At 59.0% G+C, this 23,999-nt stretch overlaps 2 protein-coding genes across 10 annotated transcripts in view; one reads left to right on the top strand and one right to left on the bottom strand.

Annotated features, from left to right (window-relative positions):
* The first annotated feature begins 15 nt into the window (after window positions 1-15).
* LOC123861310 (bifunctional peptidase and (3S)-lysyl hydroxylase JMJD7) lies at window positions 16-17,892 on the top strand. 9 transcript variants are annotated; one of them, XM_054513580.2, is made up of 25 exons: window positions 16-150; window positions 3,923-4,076; window positions 4,151-4,404; window positions 4,774-4,830; window positions 5,328-5,423; window positions 5,617-5,693; window positions 9,216-9,288; window positions 9,587-9,723; window positions 9,848-9,979; window positions 10,338-10,378; window positions 10,566-10,608; window positions 10,862-10,916; window positions 11,260-11,390; window positions 11,649-11,732; window positions 12,009-12,046; window positions 12,875-13,010; window positions 13,615-13,751; window positions 13,958-14,180; window positions 14,308-14,425; window positions 14,719-14,856; window positions 15,051-15,155; window positions 15,315-15,494; window positions 15,840-16,006; window positions 17,076-17,262; window positions 17,346-17,892. In XM_054513580.2, exons 1-25 carry the CDS (start codon window positions 87-89, stop codon window positions 17,558-17,560), a joined length of 3,042 nt encoding a protein of 1,013 aa, XP_054369555.1. In that variant the 5' UTR covers window positions 16-86; the 3' UTR covers window positions 17,561-17,892. The 9 variants fall into 9 exon arrangements, 8 of the variants coding, with proteins under 8 accessions (XP_054369555.1, XP_064426676.1, XP_045756248.1 ...); XR_010405045.1 differs by lacking the exon at window positions 15,840-16,006 and having other exon boundaries at window positions 17,346-17,483; XM_064570606.1 differs by lacking the exon at window positions 4,774-4,830.
* Window positions 17,893-18,286: 394 nt separating this feature from the next.
* Window positions 18,287-23,999, bottom strand: part of SPTBN5 (spectrin beta, non-erythrocytic 5) — a 44,984-nt gene continuing 39,271 nt past the window's right edge. Inside the window, exons 56-68 of the mRNA XM_064571741.1 lie at window positions 23,565-23,782; window positions 23,211-23,400; window positions 22,814-22,990; window positions 22,524-22,628; window positions 22,035-22,175; window positions 21,700-21,767; window positions 20,973-21,063; window positions 20,791-20,882; window positions 20,555-20,640; window positions 19,687-19,734; window positions 19,341-19,434; window positions 18,815-19,119; window positions 18,287-18,354 (exon numbers count right to left, since the gene is read on the bottom strand). Coding sequence (XP_064427811.1) covers window positions 18,287-18,354; window positions 18,815-19,119; window positions 19,341-19,434; window positions 19,687-19,734; window positions 20,555-20,640; window positions 20,791-20,882; window positions 20,973-21,063; window positions 21,700-21,767; window positions 22,035-22,175; window positions 22,524-22,628; window positions 22,814-22,990; window positions 23,211-23,400; window positions 23,565-23,782 — 1,683 coding nt within the window. The remainder of the gene's footprint in view (window positions 18,355-18,814; window positions 19,120-19,340; window positions 19,435-19,686; window positions 19,735-20,554; window positions 20,641-20,790; window positions 20,883-20,972; window positions 21,064-21,699; window positions 21,768-22,034; window positions 22,176-22,523; window positions 22,629-22,813; window positions 22,991-23,210; window positions 23,401-23,564; window positions 23,783-23,999) is intronic.

Here is a 23,999-nt window from a genome sequence, read left to right as displayed (position 1 = left end):
CCGGCGGGGGCGGGGCCCGGCGGGGGCGGGGCCTCGGGGCGGAGTCTTCAAGGGCGGACGCGTGGTCTCGCAGCGGCGGCGGCGTCATGGCGGAGGCGGCTTTGGACGCCGTGCGGAGGGAGTTACGAGAATTCCCGGCCGCCGCAAGGGGTGAGTGGGTTCGCGCGGAGCCTGCGGCGGCCTCGCGTCGACCGCCGGGCAGCCTCAGGACGCGGGCGGGACCTTGGGCATGCGGGGAACCGGCGCCCCGAGTCGGGTGCGCCCTGACCCTCCTGGGCCGCCGACAGACACCACGGTTCCCTCTAGTTCATGTCCCCAAGGAGCGCAGAAGCTCGTGCACCTGATTCGTTGCTGGCCCCTCTCCGATCACTCTTCTGCCCCACCCCCGCCCTCACCCCCGTGCTGGGTCCCCTGCTCCTCTGCTCCCGTGTCCTCGTGGCTTTCTGGGGTGACTCTTCGCTTTACTCCCAGGGCCCGGGCCAGTCTTCCTCCTGGTGTGTTTCCCACAGTCAGCCCGTCCTGAATAATGGGGCAGTCTGTTGCCCTTCCCAGCCTTTCCTGTCGCTAAGTTTTAAGGTGGTCGGATGCTCCCTTTCTGAATCCTTTGCTTGGAACGCTTTATTCAGGAACAGACTTCCCTGAGCTGGTGCAGAGCTTTGGGAGAATTGTAGGCAGCTGTAGAAGTAATTCCTGGCTCTTCCCCTGCTTGTTTTTTTTTTTTTTTAAAGATTCATTCATTTATTTGACAGAGACACAGCGAGAGAGGGAACACAAGCAGGGGGAGTGGGAGAGGGAGAAGCAGGCCCCCCACGGAGCAGGGAGCCCGATGCGGGGCTCGATCCTACGACCCTGGGATTACGACCTGAGCCGAAGGCAGACCCCCAACGACCGAGCCACCCAGGCGCCCCTCCCCTGCTTGGTTTTTTAGTTTTCTCTCTCTTTGATTCCGTCCCTCCCATTTCTGTTTTACCATTAATTAGCAACACGTGCAGTGGCTTAAAAAAACAAAAACGGATTTATAATGTGAAGTAAGCATTCCTCCCATTCTAGGCTCCAGTTTGCATCCTTCCAGAAATACTCAGTTTATATCTACACACATACACATACACTCGCGTGCCTATATAGCTCCTTCTGTATACAAGTGGTAGCCTGCTAAACACACTTTTCTGCACTTTGTATCCTGAAGATCGCCCCGTATCCCTCTTCCTCAGTCTTTTTCACTCCTGTGTACTAGTATGGTAATTTACTGAATCAGCCTACTATTGATAGGCATTTAGGTCATTTGCAGTCTTTCGTTTTGCTAATGCTGCAGCGAATATTTTGAGCACCTCAATGTGTGCAGCTCTGATCAATGTGTTTAGGATATGTCACTGAATAAAACAAATGTCTGCCTTCATGACCTTACCTTCCAGGTGAGGAGACAATTAATCCTGGACACACTAAATGAGTTAATTATACAGTAGAAGAAATGGATTAGAAGATAGATGTTGTGGGAAAGAAAGTAAAGCAGAATAAGGGGTCTCAGGCCAGGTATGGAGTGGGAGGGCAGGTTCCAAGTTTAAGTAAGATAGGGTAAGTAGGCTGCCTTGATAAAGCAGCATTTGAGCACAGGCTTGAAGAAGGAGGGGTAGGGAGTGAGCCACTCAGACATCTGAGAGAAGAGCCTTGCAGGTAGAGGGCACTGGGGCCGATGCCCTGAGGTGGGAGTGTGCCTGGTGTGTTCACGGAACAATGAAAAGGCCAGCGTGCCTGGAGCAGTCTTTCTGCACACGTGCGAGTATTTTTGTTGCTTAAATTTTTAGCAGAGGAATTGTCTGGATTCCTTTTGAAATTCTCTCACATTGAAGCCTCGAGGGAGCAATAGCCCTTCTCTACAGGAAGTCTTTTAACTGGAGGTAGTAAAACTGAAATAATTGCAGAAAATGCAAAAGGTGAAAAACAAATGGTAGTGTCCACATATTTTAAGCATCCCAGTGAGAACAATAGGGAGATTTACAGAGCCCCCCCCATATCACCTTCCCAACGTCACTGCGTTGGTGGGCTGGCTTGACTGGGAAGGCCCTTTGCCAGGTTCCACCCCCTTGCTCCCTTGTCTGCTTGGCAGGTTCCACTGTGCCTCTCTGGACAGCGAAGCAAGCACATGGGCCAGGTCTTTCCTTTTCAGTTTTCTTGGGCCCGCCAGGGTCTTCCCACTCAGTTCCAATTTTTGATCTAAAGACATTTACTTTCCAACTGCAAAGCAAAGGTGACCGGTGTGGAGACTGACATGAGAGAGAGGGCATGACCTCAGAGATGAAAATTAGTGCAGTGGTTGCTGACTGGGGCCAAGACATTCAGGCTAGATCTCATGGATGAAACTAAAAAGCCAAGCCCTGTGTACCCTTTGTAGAAGCCGGGAGAGAGGCATTCCAGTCTGAGTGAGCAGCAGGAATAAAGTTTGGCTCTACCTGAGAGTGTGGTAAGGGGCCGGCACCAGACAGGAGGAAACCAGACTGGAAAAGTAGGTTGGGCCTGATCATGTATTGACTTGAATGCATGCCAGGGTGGATTATAATTTATAAACCATTAAAGGATTTTTTTTTTTTTTTTTTTTAAACTAGGGGTATGACAAGATGAGATTGTATTTTAGGAAGATGATTGGGGCCAGGGTGAGGGATGCTTTGAGAAGGAATGGAATTAAGCCAAGGAAACCAGTTAGTTGACTACAGCAACCAGCCAGCCAGGAGATGTTGGAGACTTTTTTCAACCATTTCTGAGCACCTGCTGTGTGTTAGGGACCATTCTATGCCCTGGGGATACACCGGTGAACAAGGCTTACGTCCCTGCCCTTATGGAGCTTACATTCTATTCTAGCAAGAGAGACCAATGAACAGTTTTGCTAAATGAGATACATAGTGTGTAACATGGTGATGAACGAAAGGGAGAGAGAAGGAAAAAAAAGGGAAGGGGTGTAGGGTTGTTGTGGACAGGTTCCAATTTAAAAGCATCACCAGGGAAGGAAGCCTCATTGAAGTGACATTTGAAGACCTGAGGAGGTAGTCTGAATGTAGATACTAGCAGAGGAAAGGAGGGGGTGGTTTGAGAGACCGAGGAGGTAGAATCAGTAGAATTTCGGGATCATCAGTAGGTGACCTGAGTGAAGGAGAAGGAAGAGCCAAAAAGAGTAGATTTGGGAGAGGTGACACAGGGCCACCATAGACGTCTGCGCAGGTAGCATACCGCACAACCTGCACAAATGCACGTGGTAGCGCTGGGTGTCTGGGGGTAGTGATGCTCTTCAGTAAGATCAAAAACATAGTTCAGCCCTTACTTTTCCTCTTAGGGTTTTGTGTGGCAGGCTGTCTGCCCAGTTAGGTTGTAATCTTCCTGAGATGACAGTAGGATCATCACTTGATACCTCCACATGGGCCAAATCAAGTACTGAGTACATTCTAGGTGCTCGGTGGGTATCACTCTTGGTGGGTGCTTTCCAGAGTCTTGACTCACCCACACCAGCCTGTGGCCTTGGGGCCTCAGCTCTACTCATTCTGGAGTTCCCTGCCCTGCCTAAATGGCTGCCTTCCCAAATGGCTGTCTTCCCTAATGGCTGCCGGGAGGTTGGGCACTGCAGAGTGGGAAAGCTGAGGGTTCACTGTACAGGGCCGGACATGGTCTCAGGGAGGGTTTGGGTTTGGGGCTGAGCAGCATCCCCTGGCCCTGTGGACTCTTATGTCCCAGCTTGGTGTGTTTGTGGGTGCTCCACTCTTTGTCCCTTAAATTTCCCTCATTCTTCAATTCCTGGTTGTCCAGGGTCCCTTGGTCATCAGTGGGCATTACCAGTGGTAACGGTATGTCCTGCCCAAGGAGGGCATCTCTTCTGTAGGCACTGGGGCACAACTGGGTGCTGTTGGCTTCAGTCCCCCCACCCCCCTCTTTCTCTCAGAGCTCTGTGTGCCTCTTGCTGTGCCCTACCTGGACGAGGCCCCCACTCCACTCCACTTCTACCGAGACTGGGTCTGCCCCAATAGGCCCTGCATCATCCGTAATGCCCTGCAGCACTGGCCAGCTCTGCGAAAGTGGTCCCTCCCCTATCTCAGGTGGGGGCTCCCCTGGGGGGTGTTGGGTGGTACTTTGTGGTACCTGGGTATGGGCTGAAAGTCCTTTCCTCCAGAGCCACAGTGGGCTCCACAGAGGTGAGCGTGGCTGTGACACCAGATGGTTATGCGGATGCTGTACGAGGGAACCGCTTTGTGATGCCTGCTGAGCGCCGCCTGCCCCTGAGCTTCGTGCTGGATGTGCTAGAGGGCCAGGCCCAGCACCCAGGAGTCCTCTACGTGCAGAAGCAGTGCTCCAACCTGCCCACCGAGCTGCCCCAGCTGCTGCCTGATCTAGAGTCCCATGTGCCCTGGGCCTCCGAGGCACTGGGTGAGTGAAGGTATCGGTCGGGCAGGGAAGAAATGGGAAGGAAGGAGTCAGCTCTGCTTGCTGCTTCTCCCTTTGTTGATGACTTGGCCCATACTCTTGGCCCCTCAGGGTTAGGAGCTATGCACTAAACCTTCAAGTCTCCAGGCCATGACTTTGAATTGAACTACTGAACATTGCTATCCTCCTTTCTCCCCCAGGGGAGGAGGCCCCTTCTGGAGCTCACCCTCTTCTGCCCTTTCTCCCTGTTTGCTCCCTGTGAGCCTCTGGTCCCCCCTAGGCTTTGGTCCAGCATCACTCTATGGTGGTTATTCCCAGCCTGGCATTTGAGGATGGCCCCCCCCAACTTGCTCTCTTACCTCTGACCTACAGGAAAGATGCCTGATGCTGTGAACTTCTGGCTGGGGGAGGCGTCTGCAGTGACATCTTGTAGGTGTCAAAGGAATACAGAGGTGGGGGAGGAGGGAAGAGGCGGCCAAGAGTGGAAGGTTGGGTCTGGATGCAAGTTAGACTGACTATTCTCTAAGATTTCTTCTGGGATTCCGGGGTTTGGACACGACAGAGGGCCTCCCGATAGCTCAGGTTGGGGAAGGTCCCATGGCACTGGAGGTGGAGGGCACTGTGTCTTCTGGGTCTCTAGAAAGCTCTCCAAAGGCCAGCTGGGTCAGGGGTGAACTCAGGAGAACGCTGTTTGCTTGAATTCCCCTCTAGGTAGACATGAGCCCAGGTGAGCACCAAGTCCCTGGTGAGCAGAGATCTGAAATGCCGAATGCTTGCCCAGCTCCTCAGCATCCCCTTGGGCCTGCTTTGTGCTCTTCTGTTATGCCATCTGTCACATCGGTCTTAGGTGCAGGGTCCTGAATGTGATCATTTATCCCCTCCTGTGCCCTGCCCCTCATAACCCTGGGCCTTCTTTGTATTGGCAGTACATAAGGACCACTATGAGAACCTCTACTGTGTGGTCTCAGGGGAGAAACGCTTCCTGCTGCACCCACCCAGCGACCGGCCCTTCATCCCCTATGGTATGGGACTCAGCCTGCAGGGGCTGGAGAGCAGGTGGCCCAAGGTAGAGGGAGGGCAGCAAGGGCCCTGGGCAGCCTGGTGCACCAGGCCTGAGGTGTGGACGCAGTGTTTCCATTGCACTCAGGGAACAAGTGGGAGGAACTGAGAAGCCGTGGGCCATTTGAGTGTCCCCACACCTTTCTCTGGTTTCAGAGCTGTACATACCAGCAACCTACCAGCTAACTGAAGAGGGCTCCTTTGAGATGGTGGATGAAGAGGCCACGGAGAAGGTGTCTGCCTTGTTTCTGGGCCCTGGGGAGAGGGAAGGGTCAGAACCTGGTCTCTGAGGAGCAGGCACGGTAGAGTTGGGGAGATGGCACCTGGCTCTGAAAGATCCCTAAGTCTGGATCCTCCCAGTGCTGAACAGGGCAGGTCTTGTGGTGTTTCCCTCTGGAAGGCACAGAGCTGGAGGGCCTGGGGGCTTTGGGCCTGCTCCCTGGCATCCATTGTGTCCCCAGGTACCCTGGATCCCACTGGACCCACTGGCTCCAGATCTGGCCCGGTACCCCAGTTACAGTCAGGCCCGGGCCCTTTGCTGCACTGTGCAGGCCGGTGAGATGCTCTACCTGCCAGCCCTGTGGTTCCACCATGTCCAGCAGTCCCATGGCTGCATTGCTGGTGAGGAGCTGCCCGCAGGGCAGCTGGGGGATGGGTTGGGGAGGCAGTAGGTTAGGAGGGGGACCTTCATGCTCAGGTCTCCATTTTCCCCACAGTGAACTACTGGTATGACATGGAGTATGACCTTAAGTACAGTTACTTCCAGCTGCTTGACTCCCTTACTAAGGCCTCGGGCCTCGACTGATGGAGCCCTGGTGAACATTGCCACGACACCTGGTGGGAAAGGTCGTGCCTCCCCGGCCAGGTCACTTCCAGAGTGTGCTGGCTGCCGGCCCAGCTCGGCTTGGGATCAACGTTGGAGAATTTGGGGAGGTGATCTGGAGGCCCAGGAGGTGCCAGACAGGTCTGGGTGTGGGCTCCCAGGAAGTTTCCACACAGGCGAGGCAGCAGCCTGTCCGGAGGAGGCGTGGGGCTTCGGGTGCGACGCCGCCTCTCACTGCCACCGTGGCCTTGGGCAGCTTAGCACCTTGGAGCGCTGGTGTCCTGCCTGGAAACCAGAGAAGCTGGTGTTTCCTACCCCACGGCGTGTTGTTAGCCCCGGACAGAGAGCCTTAAGGACCAGAAGGGCTGGCACGGAGGGAAATGCGCAATAAAAATGACCGTGATTCATGGGTGCTGAGACTCCCTCTCGAAGTTGCCTTCTGTGGTCTGGTGAGGGCTGGAAGGTTCAGGTAAACATTTCAGGGTTACTCTGATTGTGGCTGAGGCTGGGTCCAGACCTGAGCCCGAGGAGCTCTCTGCTGCCAAGACCCCTCTATCTGTGACAGCCGTTGCAGCCCCTCTCAGGGCAAGCCGACCGCACCGACTCGGCCTGTAAAGCTGTGGCGAGCTTTGCTCTGGTCTTGTGGCCTGTCCTCCAGCTCCCGGGCAGCTGGCGAGGTCTGGGGCCCCCAGGGTCACCCCTGCTTCTCCCGCAGCAAGGACAGGTAGGAGGGGACAGAAAACCCTGCCGCCCACCTCCACGGCAGGGGTCTCTGCACGCAGACTCCCTCCCTCCCTGCACCCACCCAGAGCTGGAAGAGCCCCCTTCCCCGAATGCCACCCCGAGGCCTCCTCATCCCGGCCACCCGGCTCCGAGGGTGGAGGCAGCCGCGCACACCGCTTGGGAGGGCTGTTTCGTGGAACGAACCACACACCCCTGCCAGGTTGTGACGGGCCTGGGGCACTCCTCTCAGATTGGCCAAGCGCTTCTGTCAGGACTGGGCATTCCTGTCCTACTGGCACCAGAGGTTGTGAAAGACCCTGTGACAGGGGACGAGGCTCTTCCACTTGCTGCTGCCCTGGGCCCACTCCCTGCTTTCTAGATGTCAGTGGCCCTTCTAGGTCCAGGCATGAGAGCAGGGCTGGGTGGGGTAGGTGCTGATGGTGGCAGCTGGAGGGAATGGGTCTTCGTGGGTGGCAAGCCCCCGTCCCAGGGGTGTCTGAGTCTCCATATAGGTTTAAGGTTCCTCGTTTCCTCAGCAGGTAGCTTGTCCTGGAGTGGGTGTGAGGCTTGGGTGGAGTGGAGGCCGTTGGGAGGGACCAAGGAGGAGCTTGGGGCCAGCTGGTGGTGCATCACTGGCTCTGGGTTAAATAGCCAACAGTCCTCGGTCCTGCATCCACTGCCTGTCATCTGTGGCTCCTGAGGACGGACAGCCTCATGGCTCTGGTAAGACCTGCTAGGGAGCTGGGCCCCCACTCTGACACTTGGTCCTCCTGGGGCCTGGTTAATGCTATTTCTTTTTTTATTTTATAAAGACTTGTTGCTTTGAGAGAGAGTACGCTTGTGGGGCGGGGGTAGGGGCAACAGAAGGAGAGAATCTCAAGCCGACTCCCCACTGAGCACGGAGCCTGACACGTGGGGCCTGACATGTGGGGCTCCGCGGCTGGATCTCACCTGAGCCGAAATCAAGAGTTGGATGCTTAACCAACTGAGTCACCCAGGTGCCCCCCCACCCCCCCAGTTATTGCTGTTTCTTAAGGGGAGCTGTGGGTGTCTCCAGGTGTAGAGGGGAGTTTGCCCACATCGGACCAGGGCGTCCTGCCCTAGAGATGGGCTCAGGCAGAGTTCCTGGCCCCATGGATCGGGCCCTGAGAACTCAGGCTCCCGGGAAGTAGCTGCTCCAGTGGTCCCGACTCAGTTGCTTGGAGTGCGGGGGCCCCAGGGCGGACACTGCCAGATGAATTTCCCCAGCCCTGCCCCTGGACTCCAGCCATCAGGACCCTTCTGAGGCAGGGCTGAAGGCCAAAAGGAATAGTTGGTACAGGTTTCTCTGGCACATTTGTCATGGTTTATATCCCCAGATCCATGTTTGTGGGTTTGGATGGACCCACCTGGGGACCCTCTTTAGCCCGACCTTGTAGCATCTGGAGGACTTGAAAACCTGTGGGTGGTGTGAGCTGCTAACTGCTGTTCCTACTCAGGCAGAGGGCCCATTTCCAGAAATGATTCCCGGCCAGGGGTGGGAGGCTGTCTGAAAACCAAGTCTGTGCTCTCCACTCCTGCTTCTCCAAATAGAGGGTTTGCTTAACTGGATCAGGCCTCCATTTAAGCTGCTTAACCAGGGGAGCAGCCCCACCAAGGGGCCCAAGGCCAGGCTGGGTCTTACTGTGCTTTTACCCCTTACCGTGCTTCTTCCCCTCTCTCTGTAGCTATATATGCCCCCAGGCCTCCTGCCACCCAAGGCCAGCCTCCAGGCTGCTTAGCAAGGGTTAGCTGGGGATGTGGGGTGGAAAGACTGAAAGATACTCTAGTAGGAACTGGAAGCAGATAAGCGTGGGATTGAGAGCCAGCCTGGTCCAGTCCTGGCTCTGGACCTCCGGCAAGTGACTAGCCTTTCTCTGCTTCTGTTTCCTTGTGGGATGGGTTATAATAAGTAGTCCCTACACATAGGGTGGTTGTGTGATTAAAGAAATTAACATACATATAAAGCCCTTGGACCAACGCCAGCCTGGAGTGCTGGGTAAGTGTTGGCAGGCATCGTCGGGAGCTCCCGTAGCCGCCTTCCCATTCAGGACTCTGATGGGGGTGGGGCAGGGCCGGTCCCTTTGGTTCAGGATTAGTCCTGGATGGGTCACCCTGGCCTCTTTGGGCTTGCCTTGTCTCCTTCGGGCTCAGCAGCCTGCAGCAAGCCTGTCCTCTCCGTCCTCTGCAGGCAAAGGTTCCTGGGACCTGCCTGCTCACCATTCGTGTCCTGCAGGCCCATGGCCTGCCCTCGAAGGACCTAGGTGAGTGCTGGGCCCAGGGAGGACAGTGGCATTGTAGCTGGGCTCAGAGTGGGACAGGGCCAGTGGGAAGAGACTCTAGGGCTGGGCGTGCAGGGGGTCCTAGAGAGGGTGCCAAGAGGAGGTGCTAGGGGGAATGTTGGGTAGCGCCCCAGCCTCTCCTCCTGCCTCCCGACCTAGCCCCATTCCATGGGTCTCTAGGCCTCCCAGGGCTGCCTGGGATGGAAGGTCATGGACTCTGGGCAGCTGGGCTGGGTCGGGCTGTTGGCCATCAGCAGGCACTGGTTCCTCCTTCCCGCAGTGACCCCTTCTGACTGCTATGTGAGGCTGTGGCTGCCCACAGCCTCTAGCCACAGGCTCCAGACACGCACGGTCAAGAACAGCAGAAACCCCGTCTGGAATCAGAGCTTTCGCTTCCGAATCCACAGCCAGCTCAAGGTGGGCCAGGTGTCAGTCCCTGCCCTGCCCACCGTCCCTGCCAGCCCTTGTTCCGTGCCCTGGCCCCACTCACCTTCCTACTCCACTCCTCCTTCCTGCAACTCCTCACTCTCTTCTGTTCCAGAATGTCTTGCAGCTGCAAGTCTTTGACCAGGATCTTCTGACCAGCGATGACGCCATGTTGTCAGTGCTATTTGACTTGGGGACTTTGCAGGCTGGGGACTTTCGCCGAGAGAGCTTCTCACTGAACCCTCAGGCAAGGCTGTGCCCAGGGTAGCAGTGGGCCTTAGCTCCGGGAGGGGAGGTGCTTTGGAGGGGAGCTGGGCACATGGCCCTCTTCTCTAGTGGCTGGTCCAGGCTTCCCCAGCATTGCAGGGGCTACGGGCAGCCAGGAGCTGCTGTCACTGAGGAACAGTCCCATCCCCAACCCTCTTTCTTGGCCCTTAAGCCAAGAACAGCTTTCTAGGAGCCACCCAGAGAAGGTGGACAGAGAAACCTGGAGATGGACATTGGCTCTCCCCGCCTTTGGGGCCCCAGGAGCCCCTGCTGGCGTCTGCGTTGAAATCTACACACCCACTCCTCACCTGTTCTAACTTGCTGCTTTATTTCTCCAGGGTGAGGAGCGGCTAGAAGTTGAATTTCGGCTGCAGAGATTGTGAGTCAGGGGTGATGGGGTGATTCCTGGGTGGGAGTGTTTCTCGGGGAAGGACAGAGCCCAGCACACCCAGAGCTGACAGCCTCCCCTGGGAGACACCCAGTGATTGGGGGGTAGCCTTCCCTCCTTGAGGGGTGAGAGCCTGGAAAGCTGGACTTGCGATGAGGGTCACTGGTGGCTTTTTCAGGACAGACTGTGCTGAGCAGCTTGTCAGCAATGGCATCCTGGTGGTGAGTCCAGAACCTCTCCCTCATGCCCTCTTTCCTGGGCCTGAAGCGTGGGCCCCTGTTGGGGATTCAGGGGTAGAACTGAGTTGGGGGGCCCTGGGATTTCAGTTCTTCAAGAGGATACAACCTCAAGCAAATGTTTGGTGACTCAGGGCCAATGTAATAAAGTGCTGAGGACCAAAACCAGGGTACTGGGAGGGTGGGGGCTTCTAACAGGGGAGGGGTGTGAGTCTGAGGGGCTTTCTTAATGACTCAGGCCCGGGAGCTCTCCTGCTTGCATGTTCAACTGGAGGAGGCAGGGGACCAGAAGCGTAAGTCCCCAACCTACTGGGATAGCCCCTAGCCATCCGCCCTGGTCTTCCCCTTTCTATGGGGACCCTGGATGGGACCTTCTATTAGCTGCCCTCAGCTCAGCTCTCCTAGGCAGCAGTCGAGGTTAGGGGCAAATCCATGCTGGGCTCCCCAGGACTTGAGCATGTCCCCTTAGTCCTCAGAGTGGCTGTGGTCGGGGCTCCATCTCCCAGCCTGGGCCTCTGCCAGTCTTCCCTCGCGGTGGGAGGGAAGTGCCCCTCAGGCCCCTTATGCGAGACCGCCTTGGGCCTCTGTGGGCCAAGACCTTATTCGCAGCCACTCTGCTCTGGTTCCTGTTTCCAGAGTCAGAGGGCAGAGTTCAGCTCGTGGTTCCTGGGTCCTGTGAGGGTCAACATGAGGCCTCCGTGGGTGCTGACCCCTTCTGCTTCCATTGCCCGGCCTGCTGGGAGCAGGAACTGGGTATTCTTCTGCAGGTAGTGTGCTTCTCCGTCACACGAGGCGGGGCCTGCAGGGTCTTTCTCCCTCCTTCCCTCCCCACTTCCTCCTAGCTGGTCCCTCTGCTCATGCTGAGCCCCTCGCCCCCCCACTCTGGCAGAATCAGGCATCCTGGGAAGAGGATGGGGTCGACGTTGGCCTCCTAGCCCTCTTCCTGCCGCTTTGTCACTCCCCGGGGCAATGGGCGAGGTCCTTGCGGAAGGGTCTTCTGAGGTCTTCTTTCATCCTCCCTGCAGGATGCCCCTCAAGAGCAACTGAAGGTGCCCCTAAGGGCCTTGCCCTCTGGCCAAGTGGTGAGGCTTGTCTTCCCTACGTCCCAGGTACTTGATCACCCAGAGGAAGAATGCCAGAAGCATGGGTCGGGCTGGGCCCTAGGCCTTGCAGGACTGGCCTGCTTTGGTAGGAGCTGCAGTCTTTGGGCCAGGCTCTGGGGAGAGGGGGTCTTCTGAGCAGCCCTGCCTTCGAGCCTCAGGCCTTGCCCCTGTGGAGATGGCCAAAGGCCCAAGGGAGCATGGGGGGCATCACAGGGTGTGGCTTGGGCCGGCATGAGAGGAACATGGTGGCTGACTTTTGTGACTGGTGTTCATGGTTTCCAGGAACCCCTGATGAGGGTGGAGCTGAGAAAAGAAGAAGGGTGAGAGCTGGGCCTGGGAGAAGCGGGGATGGCGGGGGAGGAAGCAGGTTGCTACCTGAGCTTGAGATTAAGGCAGAGAGAGGGCAAGGGAACTACCAGAGGAGAGAAATCTCGATCCTTTTGGGTGGCAGCCATTGTGGGTGCACCTTAGGTAATCTCCCTGAGACAAGAGGAGTCACCCACCATGGCCCTTCTTCACATGTCTGCGAAACTAACTTCTCACCACGAAGAGGTGGGAGCACTGTTTCTTGTCTCTTCTGGAGTTATTTTTGGGTGAGGGAGGGAGCAAAGCTCAGAGTGGGGAAGTAGATCTGTGGTGGTGGGACCCACCCAGGGGCCTATGTGCAACCTGGGACCCCAGAGGGGCCTATTTATTTATTTATTTATTTTTAAAGATTTTGTTTATTTGACAGAGAGAGACATAGCGAGAGAGGGAACACAAGCAGGGGGAGTGGGAGAGGGAGAAGCAGGCTTCCCGCTGAGCAGGGAGCCCGATGCGGGGCTCGATCCCAGGACCCTGGGATCATGACCTGAGCCGAAGGCAGACGCTTAACGACTGGGCCACCCAGGCGCCCCCAGAGGGGCCTTTTAAGGCACCAGCATTTCTGGTCCTGTGAATCCACTTTGTTGTATTCCCTGTGGTCCCGCAAGGGTCCAGGTTCACCTCCTCCCCCTCACATCCACGCCTGACGCTTCAGTCCGGGCAGGGGTGAGGGGTGGGGAGACTCTGGAGAGTTGGCAGTGGGTTTCTCAGGGGAGGCAGACCCAGCTTCCTTTTCTGTGAGGAGGCCGGGAGCTGCCTCATGGTCCCTTCCTTCTCCCCCCCAGACCGAGGGAGCTGGCGGTGCGGCTGGGCTGTGGCCCCTGTGCGGAGGAGCAGGCCTTCCTGAGCAGGAGGAAACAGGTGGTGGCCAGAGCCCTGAAGCAGGCCCTGCAGCTGGATGACGACCTGCAGGAGGACGAGGTCTGTGGGCCGGGCTGCATGGGATAGGCTTGCTCGGGCCCAGAGCTCAATGATTGTTTCTTCACCAGAGCAGAGTGTGGCCACCTCCTATCTGCCTGGCCCTGCTCTGCTTCCCTCTCACGTGATGTTTTCGGGCGCCCGATGCCATCAGATGCAGAGCAGTGCACGAGGCACCTGGAGCTTGTAACTGCCGCCCCCCCCCCGCCCCCGGCCGCCCCCGGGCTAGCTTTCCTTCTCCTTGTTTCTTGATTCTTGGCCTGGTCCAGGTTTTGGGACTTGGGTCCAATCTGACTGATCAGTGAGATGTGTGGGCTGAGGGCTGCCCGCCGGCCCGGGGCATCTCTTTCCAAGAGGGAAAGGGAGGGCTGTGTGGGAGACTTTTGAGGTGGCCGTGGGGCTTCCAGAAAGTGATTATGAGACTCCTCGGGCTAGGGGTGAGGAGATGAGGTCTTGTACTTGGCCATTTTTCCTAGAGTTCTTAAAACCAGACAAGCCCAACCCTTGAGAGGCTACTTCTGATTAGATCCTCCTCAGCAGGCCTGACCAGCACTGGTTCCAAGAGCCCTGATCAGCTGTTGACTGGCCTGGCTCTTCTGTCTTCCAGATCCCCGTGGTAGCTGTTATGGCCACCGGTGGTGGGATCCGGGCGATGGTTTCCCTCTACGGGCAGCTGGCTGGACTGAGGGAGCTGGGTCTCTTGGATTGCATCTCCTACATCACAGGGGCCTCGGGCTCCACCTGGTGAGCTGGCTGCAGGTTGAGCGCAGGAGTCTGGGGGTGGCAGTGGTAAGGCTCAGTGCCTCTGACCCAGTTGGGAGAGCTGGGAGAAAGGATGTGCCAGAGGGAAACCCGCTCAGTGGGACCACTGGGAGGTGCCTGCTAGACTGTTGTCCTAGGATAGAGAGCCCACGGTATACAATGACCCCCTGGGCTTTGGCTTTTCCCAGGGCTTTGGCCAACCTCTACGAGGACCCAGAATGGTCTCAGAAGGACCTGGCAGGGCCCACCGCGACACTGAAGACACAGGTGACCAAGAGCAAGTTGGGCGTGCTGGCCCCCAGCCAGCTCCAGCGGTTCTGGCAGGAGCTGGCTGAGCGTGCCCGCCAGGGCCACCCGACCTGCTTCACCGACCTGTGGGCCCTCATCAGCGAGGCACTGCTGCACGATGAGGTGCGGGGAGGGGTGTGGCCAGGGCATGGTCTGAAGGTGGGGAGCAGCCCTGGGCAGCAGGGGTCTGGCAAAGGTCTCAGGCACCAGAAAGCCACAGCTTTAGGTTCAAATCCTCTCCGTCCACCAGCCCCATGACCACACACTCTCAGCCCAGCGGGAGGCCCTGAGTCACGGCCAGAACCCTCTGCCCATCTACTGTGCCCTTAACACCAAGGAAAAGAACCTGACCACCTTTGAATTTGGAGGTGAGTAGCCCTGGAGTTGAGAGCTGCGCTCTCGTGCTGGCAGGGTGAGGGAGAGCTGGGCCTGTGTGTAGATGGGTGTTACACCCACCCCTTTGGGGCCAGGTCCCATGCTTTCCAGAGACTGTCATCCTCCCAGAGTCACTCAGGCTTCGGGAGGGGGTTAGGTCCATGCTCAGGGTGCCTGCACCCAGCCTAAGCCTCCAGGTCGCCAGGCTGCCCTGATGTGACGCCTGTGGTGTTTGAGGGTGTTGGGGGTCTGAATCCCACCGTGAAGCTGTGTCGTCTCCTCACAGAGTGGTGCGAGTTCTCCCCCTATGAGGTTGGCTTTCCCAAGTATGGCGCCTTCATCCCCTCTGAGCTCTTTGGCTCCGAGTTCTTCATGGGGCGCCTGACCAAGCGGCTTCCTGAGTCCCGAATCTGCTTCCTTGAAGGTGAGGGGTGGGGGGGCTGGAAGGTTATGGAAGCGGGGGTAGTGGGGAGAATGGGCCTGGGGAACTCCACCTCTCTGCTCAGTCACGGGGACGTTGCCTGGTCTAGGATGGGCTGTGGGGAAGGGTCAGGTTGTGATGGGGTGGGAAACTCTCCCCCTCTGGTCACCTCTGTTCCCCTCATGTCCCCTTCTCAGGTATCTGGAGCAACCTGTATGCAGCCAACCTCCAGGACAGCTTATACTGGGCCTCAGAGCCCAGCCAGTTCTGGGACCGCTGGGCACAGGATCGGGCCAACCTGGGTAGGTTCCTGGGCTCCTTGGAAGGAGCTGGAGAGACAGCCACTAGGGAACCTGGGGGATGGTCCGGTGGCCTTTGGGAGTCCACAGAAGCTAGGGTAAAAGTTCAGGGGTCCCCCTTTCCTAAAAGATGCTCCACTTTCCCCTTTCTTGACTGTGCAGACAAGGAGCAGGTCCCTCTTCTGAAGATAGAAGAGCCTCCCACAGGGGCCGGCAGGATTGCTGAGTTTTTCACTGACCTTCTGACACGGCGCCCACTGGCCCAGGCCACCCACAATTTCCTGCGAGGCCTCCATTTCCACAAGGACTATTTCCATCATCCTTACTTTTCCGCCTGGAAAGGTATCTTTTCTCTCCCTGGTCCCAGTTCTCCAAGGTCTGCCCATGGCCACCTGAGCCCTGGGTCCCTGGTCCAGACACCCCCACCCTCCATCCCCCAAGCTCCTTTGAGCTTAGTTCACTGGGCTGCCTAGCCCGGCAACCCTTTTTCCTCTCCTTATAGCGTGGATCAGTGCCCATCTGTGGGGTCTTGGGAAGTGGCAGGGCTACTTTGGCAGGAGAGGTCAGGGAGCAGAGGGCAGGGTTGGCTTCTACCACTAGCAAGGAGCTAGCGTTAGGCTAGAGGGGTCTGGAGGCCTCGGCACCAATGATAGCTGCTTTTTCACCCCATCCCCTTGACCTTTCCAGCCACCAAACTGGATGGGCTCCCCAACCAGCTGACACCTGCAGAGCCCCACCTTTGTCTGCTGGATGTTGGCTACCTTATCAACACCAGCTTCCCGCCCCTCCTGCGGCCCACACGGGATGTGGACCTCATCCTGTCGCTGGATTACAACCTCGGAGGAGCCTTTCAGGTGGGCTGGGGTGGGGGCAGGCTAGAGAGGCAGTGGTGACCCCAGGCCTGGCCTGACATCCTGGCTCTTGCCTCCAGGGACATCTACCTTAGAGTCCAGGATCTGGTCCAGCTTCCCTGAGAGGCTGAGACAGGGACACCATGGGAATGGCATCCTATGAATTGTGGTTCCTGTGAATTTACCACCAGGGGAAGTTACAGTGACAGGGAGATGGGTTTTTTTTTTTTTTTTAATTCATTTATTTATTTATTATTCTTATGTTAATCCCCATACATTACATCATTAGTTTTAGATGAAGTGTTCCATGATTCGTTGTTTGTGCATAACACCCAGTGCTCCAAGCAGAACGTGCCCTCCTCAATACCCACCACCAGGCCAACCCATCCTCACACCCCCTCCCCGCCCAGAACCCTCAGTTTGTTTTTCAGAGTCCATCGTCTCTCATGGTTCGTCTACCCCTCCGATTTCCCCCCTTCATTCTTCCCCTCCTGCTGCTACCTTCTTCTTCTTCTTCTTTTCTTTTTTTCCTTAACATATATTGCATTATTTGTTTCAGAGGTACAGATCTGAGACTCAACAGTCTTGCACAATTCGCAGCGCTTACCAGAGCACATACCTCCCCAGTGTCTATCACCCAGTCACCCCATCCTTCCCACCCCCCACTCCAGCAACCCTCAGTTTGTTTCCTGCGATTAAGAATTCCTCATATCAGTGAGACAGGGAGATGTTTTTAAGTGTATTTTATATTTGGGGTCCCTGCTACCCCCATTTGGTCCAAGACCTCTGGAACCCTGTGCTGTGAGTTTTTGTGTTGGTCCAGTGAAGTTTCCTACAGAACCTGGGAGTTGTTAGCAGCCCCTCGCTGCAGAGGTCAAAGGAGCTGCAGCAGAGAGGTTGTCAGGGTTCGAGCACTTTCCCACGTCTGGCCTGGCCCTGTGGGGCTGCCTGGGTCGGATTTGGCATCCGGGCACTGAGTCCCCCGTGTCTCAGCTGCCCTCCAGCTTCAGCTGGCCCAGTGTTGGAGACACAGGGGAGCCCCGCCCTCTGACACCCTCTCCCTGCCACGCAGCCGCTGCAGCTCTTGGGCCAGCTGTGCCAGGCGCAGGGCATCCCTTTCCCGCCCATCTCCCCCAGCCCTGAGGAGCAGCGCCAGCCTCACGAGTGCCACTTGTTTCTGGACCCAGCCTGCCCCGAGGCCCCGGCTGTGCTGCACTTCCCGCTGGTGGATGGCTCCTTCCGCGAGTACTCAGCCCCTGGTGAGCGCCCTTGTCCTCCCCCCTCCAGCCTTTATGCCTCTCCACAGGGGACCCCCCAGCCTCAGCTCCACGCTCTCCCCCAGGCATCCCGCGCCCCCCTGAGGAGAAGGCGGCCGGGGAGGTGAACCTGTCTTCCTCCGACTCCCCCTACCACTACTCGAAGCTGACCTACAGCCCGGAGGACACGGACAAGCTGCTCCGCCTGACCCATTACAACATCTGCAACAACCGGGAGCGGCTGCTGGAGGCGCTGCGGGGCGCCGTGCAGCGGAGGCGCGGGCGGCACCAGCCCCAGTGAGGGCGTGGGGCTCCCCTGCCGCCCGCCACACTCACCCCCAGAAGCTCCAGGCGAACAGGGCGAGTTTCCTCCCCCCGGCGTTCCGGAGCCCCTGGGGCCTGGAGGGCCCCGCAGCCCCCAGCAATCTCGCCACATCCACATGCGGGGGCCTTGAGCATCTTAAAAGCAAGGAGAACATTTAGGGGGCTCTGGGGTCGCTGAGGTAGGCCTGGGGGACGAGGGCTTGAGCCCAAAGCAGTATTGACCCTATTTGCAGAAGCGCCCAAAGCCATGTGCCCTTCCCCGTTGCTACCTTGAGTAACTGTACCGAGTGAAATAGAGCGGTTTATGTATCACAGAGGCTCATATAAATGTGAGGTGGGACCAGATGATCTGTCCTTGCTGCCAAGAAAGGACAGGTCATGCTGGGCTCCTGGGCACACAGAACAAGGACTGGTCCCCTACAGAACTAGCGAACAGGTCCCGTCTACCCTGCTAGAGCCCTCGCCCTGTGCAGGGGACAGACTCACAGGCAGTGGCAGCCAGCACCCCTGTCCCCACACCCCCCCCCCAGACGGCTGCTTCCTATCCCACAGTAGGGGTGGCCACACCTGCGATCAGAGGAGCCATGGGGACAAGCGCGCATGGCCTACGACAGCAAGCTGTGATCTTGGCGAGGGCTGCCTCTTAACAAGGAACCGTCCATTCCAGACTTTGGTCCTGGTAGCAGAGTCCCATGCTGGTCCTCTAGAGGTTGTCCTTGTTTGTAGCCCTGAGGTTTGCTGCCACCTCAGGGTTTGCTTCAGGGCCCAGACCTGTTGGGGTAACAGGGAGGCAGAGTGAACTTAGGGCCTGGCCTCCCTTAAAACATCCCACCTCCTAACTTGCTGGGGGAGGTAGATACCGAGAGCTGACAGGCAGCTGCAGGACGGACCGTAGTGTGTGGAGGGTGGATGGGAGAGAATGGGTTCTCTGTCGCTCAGAACTCCCCCTCTGCTCTGGCCCCCTGATGCTTGGGCCCTGCCCTGGGCATGGGCCAGTGTCACAGCGGAAACAAGGGAGGCCCTGGGAGCCGTAGAAGCCACCATCCAGGACAAGGCCTATTCATTCAGCACCATGTTATCTGAATTCTCAAATGGAGCCCATGGGCCCTGCGGGAGCGGGCTTGCGTAGCTGCCAGAGACCACAGCCATGGCCGCCCTCCCGGGTGCTCCTTGGGCCTGACCCAGGGTGTCTGTCTCTGCGAGAGTCGGTGTGGGCGGGTGACCGCCTGACTGCTGGCCTGCTCTAGGACAGTAAGGCTCCCCTTTCCCGTCGGAGCAGGGGAGAGCAGGAGAGGCGGCCGAGGGCAGGCCGGCCCTGTCTTCTGTCGGACTGGAAGAGGAGGCCGAGGAGTGAGCGCTGTGTGGGCGCCTGGGCCGTCCTTACCTTGGGCCTGGCTGGGGCAGGAAAGGCAGTGGGAGCCGTGGGCAGGTGCTGGGGCAGGGCCCGCAGCCTGTAGGAACCCCAAGGGTTGTGGCTGGCCGTCGGCACTCACGGGCGTCTCCCTCAGTGAGGAAGTCGGGGGACAGCCATGGAATCTGTGGGGAGAGGGAACCTCAGGGCCTGGACTCTGAGCAGAGCTTTGTACCCGATGGGGTGGGTGCTAGGATTTTCTATTGCTGAGGGTCTCAAATACGGGGGTTAGTCCATACCCTAGCAGCTTAGGGCTGAGTCTCCAGATCTCAGGCTTGAGAGGGCAGCAGCTGTGCCAGTTATGGGGCTCAGGACTCCCACCTGCCCACATAGCCACGGGCCCTACCTGAGCGGGCTGGCGGTGCTGGGCACTCTCTCAGCAGCATGTGCAGCTGGGAAGCCCACGGGTCTGGCTGGGAGCTCCAGGCTCAGACTGTGGGCTGCAGAGCAAAAGAACAGTGGTCAGCGCTGGCCCCGGTGGTAGGCCCTCTGCAGCCGGCAGCCTCCCTGCATGTTCGTGTCTATCCCCAAATCCCTCTGTGGAAATCCTAATACCAAGGGGACGGCACTGGGAGGTGATGAGGTGATGAGGGTGGAGCCCTTACAAAAACCCCAGAGAACAACCTGGCCCCTTCCACCAAGTGAGGACACAGTGAGAGGGCACCACTCACGACCCAGAAGAAGACTCTTACCAGACCCCCAATCTGGTGGCGCCTTGATGGACTTCCCAGTCTCTAGAGCTGTAAGAAATAAATGTTACCCACCCAGTCTGTGATAGTTTTGTTAAAAGCAGCCCAAACAGACTGATGTGCCTGCTCCAGGAGGCTGTGGTACGCACCAAGCCTTGCCCACGTGGTGCGCAGTGCGGGCCCAGCACTCGGGCAGGTCCCCCAGCGCACCCCTGCCTCCTAGAAGGCTGAATGCAGATGGGCTAAGAGAGGCTTAGTCTGGAGAAGATCCTGAAGACACTCAAGATCCCCTTGGGATTCTGGAAGGACAGACTCCGCTCCCAGGGGACCAGAGAGTGTGAGGAAAGAAGCCAGGAACCCCGAGAGACTGGGAGGAACAAGAAGGGACTCCCACCTGGGGCTCACAGCAGCCTGAGGACATGACCTGAATATCACTGTCTCTGGGTGGAGCCTATCTGACCATACTGATGACAGACTTCTGGGGCAGGGGTGCTCTCCAGGCATCCTTCCTGATATAACTGGGTTTGGCCACTGTCCACAAGATACCCCAAGGGCAGTGCATTCAGAGCTTTTTGAGGAGTGGAAGGTTAGAGAAGATCCCGGGGTCACAGAACAAAGCCTAGGAGCATGCAGGGAAGTCAGAGAGGCAGATTCCAAAGGGGGCAGAACAGGGCCAAGGGGCAGCCAGGGGGGCAAGCCCGGCCCTCCCTCTGGTACTAATTAGCGCTGTGATCTTTGGCAAGTGGGTTACCCTTTCTGGGCCTTAAACTGAGAAGACACTAAGTCCCACTTACCTCTCAGGCTAGAGAGGTACTAGTTGGGGGCCAGGTACTCTACCCCAAGTCCCTCCCCAGGTGCCCCTGGTGCTTACCAGTCGCGCTGCTCAGGGCTCGATGCCAGCTCTCAGCCTGCCCTTCCGAAGGTGCCGCACGCAGGGTCTCCACCCCGCCGCTCAGCCTGCCACCCACAGAGCCGGCGGTCAAAACTCTTGGCTTCCCACACCCGTGGGCCCCTGTGCCTCCAGCCCCCTGCTGCTCTTGGGAGGCCATGCCGGCTGGGTCAGGTCATGTTCTGGGGCCACTGTCTCCCTCCCCACCTGGCCCTCACCTTAAGGAGAAAGCATGTTTCCTGCCATGCTGGTTCCCCGGCCTCTCACACTGGGCTCCTCCGAGGTCAAGGGTGGCCATTGGGGCCATATCCTGAGAAGAGATGAGAGGGGTCACCAGTGCCATGTCCGCTCTTCCCCGTGGGCCTGTCCTCTGCCTCCCCCACATTCCACTGCCCAGTACCTCTGCTGCCCTCCTCTCGTCCCAGGAGAGGCTCAGGGAGCTGCTCCCCAGGGTCCCGTGGCAGCCATCCCAGGGGCTCGAGCAGGGCTGTGGAGAGAAGGCAGGGAGGCTGCACCAGCTGGGCGTGGAGGGGAGGCTGCAGCCCATCCTCGCGATCGCCCGTGTGTCTCCAGAGGCTCCCAGGCCAAGTCCACGGGGAAGAGGGAGCCAGGGAAGGCTGTGCCGGGAAACCAGCAAGAGGAGGAAGAGGGGGGATGGAGCCCAGCTTCCCAAGGCCTTGGAGCCCCTAGCAGAAAGCGAACCCCTCAGGAGAAGGCCCGCAAGGAGCAGAGAGAGAAGCAGAGAAGGGAGGGGGAGGGTCTGGGCCTTGCCCGGGCCCCTCCGCTGGGCCCTCCAGCCCCATCCTGCCTCGGTGCTTCCGCTCAAGCGCGGGTGGGGGCAGCAGCTGTGAGGCAGCTTAAGAATGAAACTGTCCTGGGGCGCCAGGCTGGCTCAGTCGGTAGGGTGTGAGACACCCCGATCTCGACCTCGGGGTTGAGTTTGAGCCCCACGCTGGGTGTAGAGATTGCTTAAATAATAAAGAAAAAAGAATGAAATGGTCTTAAGAATGGGGGGGAGGGGGTTATCCACCATCACGTCAGGATGCCAGGCCCTGACGGCCCCTCTGAGCCCTCTGGTTCTGCGGGGGAGAGCAGCCTGGAGAAGGAGCCTCCTCATGCCTCCCTGCCTCCCTGCAGGCGGGAGCTGCGGCCAGAGCTCCAAAAACCCCTCCGCGGTGGGGGCACCCTTTGCATCCTGAAGGGGCAAGATGGGGCCCAGGAAACATCCAGCAACAGAGGACAGGCCCCCTCTGAAAGGTGGGCTAGGAATCCACCCCTCTCTGACCACTTCATTCCTGAGGACTCTCGGCTCTTCTGCCCAGTGCCCACCCCCCGGGGCTCACTGCTGGGTCCAGGGTCTGGGCCTCACCCCCGCGGCCCCGACCCCACTGGGCTCCTGCTGCCGGGCTGCAGGCTCCAGAGAGACAATGGTGGCAGGGGGTATGTGCGGCCCGACGGGGACACCTGGCTGCAGGTCCCTTGTCTCAGCCAGCTGTACTCCGGGCCCCCAGCTTCCAAGGGGCCTCTGCTGGAGGGCGATGAGCGCATGGCCAGCACTCCTGGGGTTCAGCCCTGGCCCCTGTTGTGGCAGCTTCTGTTCCACCTTGGCGAGGGGAGTAAGGTGAGCCAGGTCAGGGCTCCATGCCCCAGCTTCTCCTCCCCAAATGCCTTCCCCCTTGAGAGCATCCCTGTCTTCTCAGGGGTCTTCATCTCTTCCCGCTTCAGCTTGCTTAAGAGGCTTCCCCCTCATCCTAGTCCACAGTGGGGCTCCAGCCTACCTGGATGCGGGGGTGGGGTGATGGGGCCCTGCAGCTGGCCAGGCAAAGAACAGGGTTTTCCTGAGGGGTCGGATGTGGGCTCAGTGCCCTGGGGCGGCTCCATGCTCAGACTGCTCCCACCCCAGCCCTCAGGCCCCTTGCTGCTGGCATACCCTCGCCCAGCCTCCTCTCACCCCCGCCTTCCTCTGCAGTTGGGCAAACTTCTCTGCCTGGGCTGCCAGCAACTTCTCGAAGTCCTGGTGTCTGCAGAGCAGCAACTCCACATCGGACACAGTGTGCTGGGGAAAAGCCAGGGGGGTGAGGCCCAGCTCCAAGGGGTGCCGAGAGCCGCCGCCCCCCCCCCCCCGCCCCCGGTCCACAACCCGGTTTAGCGGGTCAGGGAGCCCAGGGACCGCAGGGCCCGCCCTTGGCTGCGGCTGCCAGTCGGTGCAGCTGGCTCGTGGCGGCGGGGGGCTGGGCTCACCCCACAGCTGGGGTCGAGCAGTAGAGCCTCCCGGGAGGCCAGCCAGGCCTCGGCCCGGTCCAGCTCCTGCTGCAGCTGCTGCAGGCCCCAGTTCTCCTTGCAGCGCTCCTGGCGTAGGGCGCAGGCCTCTGTGAGTGCCTGCAGCCGCCCTTCTAGCTCCTGCAGACACCCTGTCACCTGGTGGGAAGGGGTGCTATGCGTCAGACGCTCGAGCAGAAGCACCGAGGCAGGATGGGGCTGGAGGGCCCAGCGGAGGGGCCCGGGCAAGGCCCAGACCCTCCCCCTCCCTTCTCTGCTTCTCTCTCTGCTCCTTGCGGGCCTTCTCCTGAGGGGTTCGCTTTCTGCTAGGGGCTCCAAGGCCTTGGGAAGCTGGGCTCCATCCCCTTTGTGCTCGTACCTCCGGGGACATGAAGTGGCCGCTGTCTACCAACTGCTGCCCTTCCCGCTGTAAGTCCTGCGCTCGAAGGCAGTGCTCCCTGATTTCTTGCCCCAGCTCCGCGTGCTGCACCAGGAGCCGCTTGGCCCCCACCACGTCCCCAGCCAGCTCCCCGGAAGAAACCAGAGCTTGCTTCTCCTGAGCCCATGCTCTGGGGGTAGGGAGATGAAGCTGCCGTCAGGGCTGAGAGCGGCCTCGGGCGGCAGGGCATGAGGTGTGCCCGGGGAAGGGGAGTCTGGCTCCCCAAAGAGCTGCGGTGACCCCCCACCCCGCGGGGGCAGCGCTGAGCCAATACCAGGGCGGGATGCCACCTACAGCAGTTCTCGACAGCGGCCGAGGAAGGCCTGGCCCCGGGCCGCGTGCTCCAGCTGCCAGCCCTGCTCCCGGGCCTTCTCACTCAGGGTGGCCCAGGCCTCCTCCACCCTGGCCAGCTGCTGGCACAGGCCCTCCCGGGCCACGGGGTGTAGCCGGCCCAGTCGGCAGGCCTCCAGCCGCACCCGGGCCACCTCCTTCTCCACAGCTGCCAGGTCCCGCTGCCACCAGAATACCCGATCAGGCCTCACGCCCCGCAACCTGATGCACCCCCCTCACTCCGGGAGCACCTGGTCCTCTCTGGGGGCCTCCTGTTTCCCAGAACTTCCCCAGCCAACTCCACTCTGTTCCGCAACCTGGGCAAGCACTCCCAGGCTAGGAGGGCCTTCCCTTCTCCCCTCTGGGGGGCCCTACCCCCACCTGCAGGGAGACTGGGGG

The sequence above is a fragment of the Mirounga angustirostris genome, unplaced genomic scaffold (genome assembly GCF_029215605.1).
Source record: "Mirounga angustirostris isolate CCGP_5_RB_7025 unplaced genomic scaffold, mMirAng1.0.hap1 SCAF_9, whole genome shotgun sequence".
Taxonomy (NCBI): Eukaryota; Metazoa; Chordata; class Mammalia; order Carnivora; family Phocidae; genus Mirounga; species Mirounga angustirostris.
This window is presented reverse-complemented; position numbering and strand designations above follow the sequence as displayed.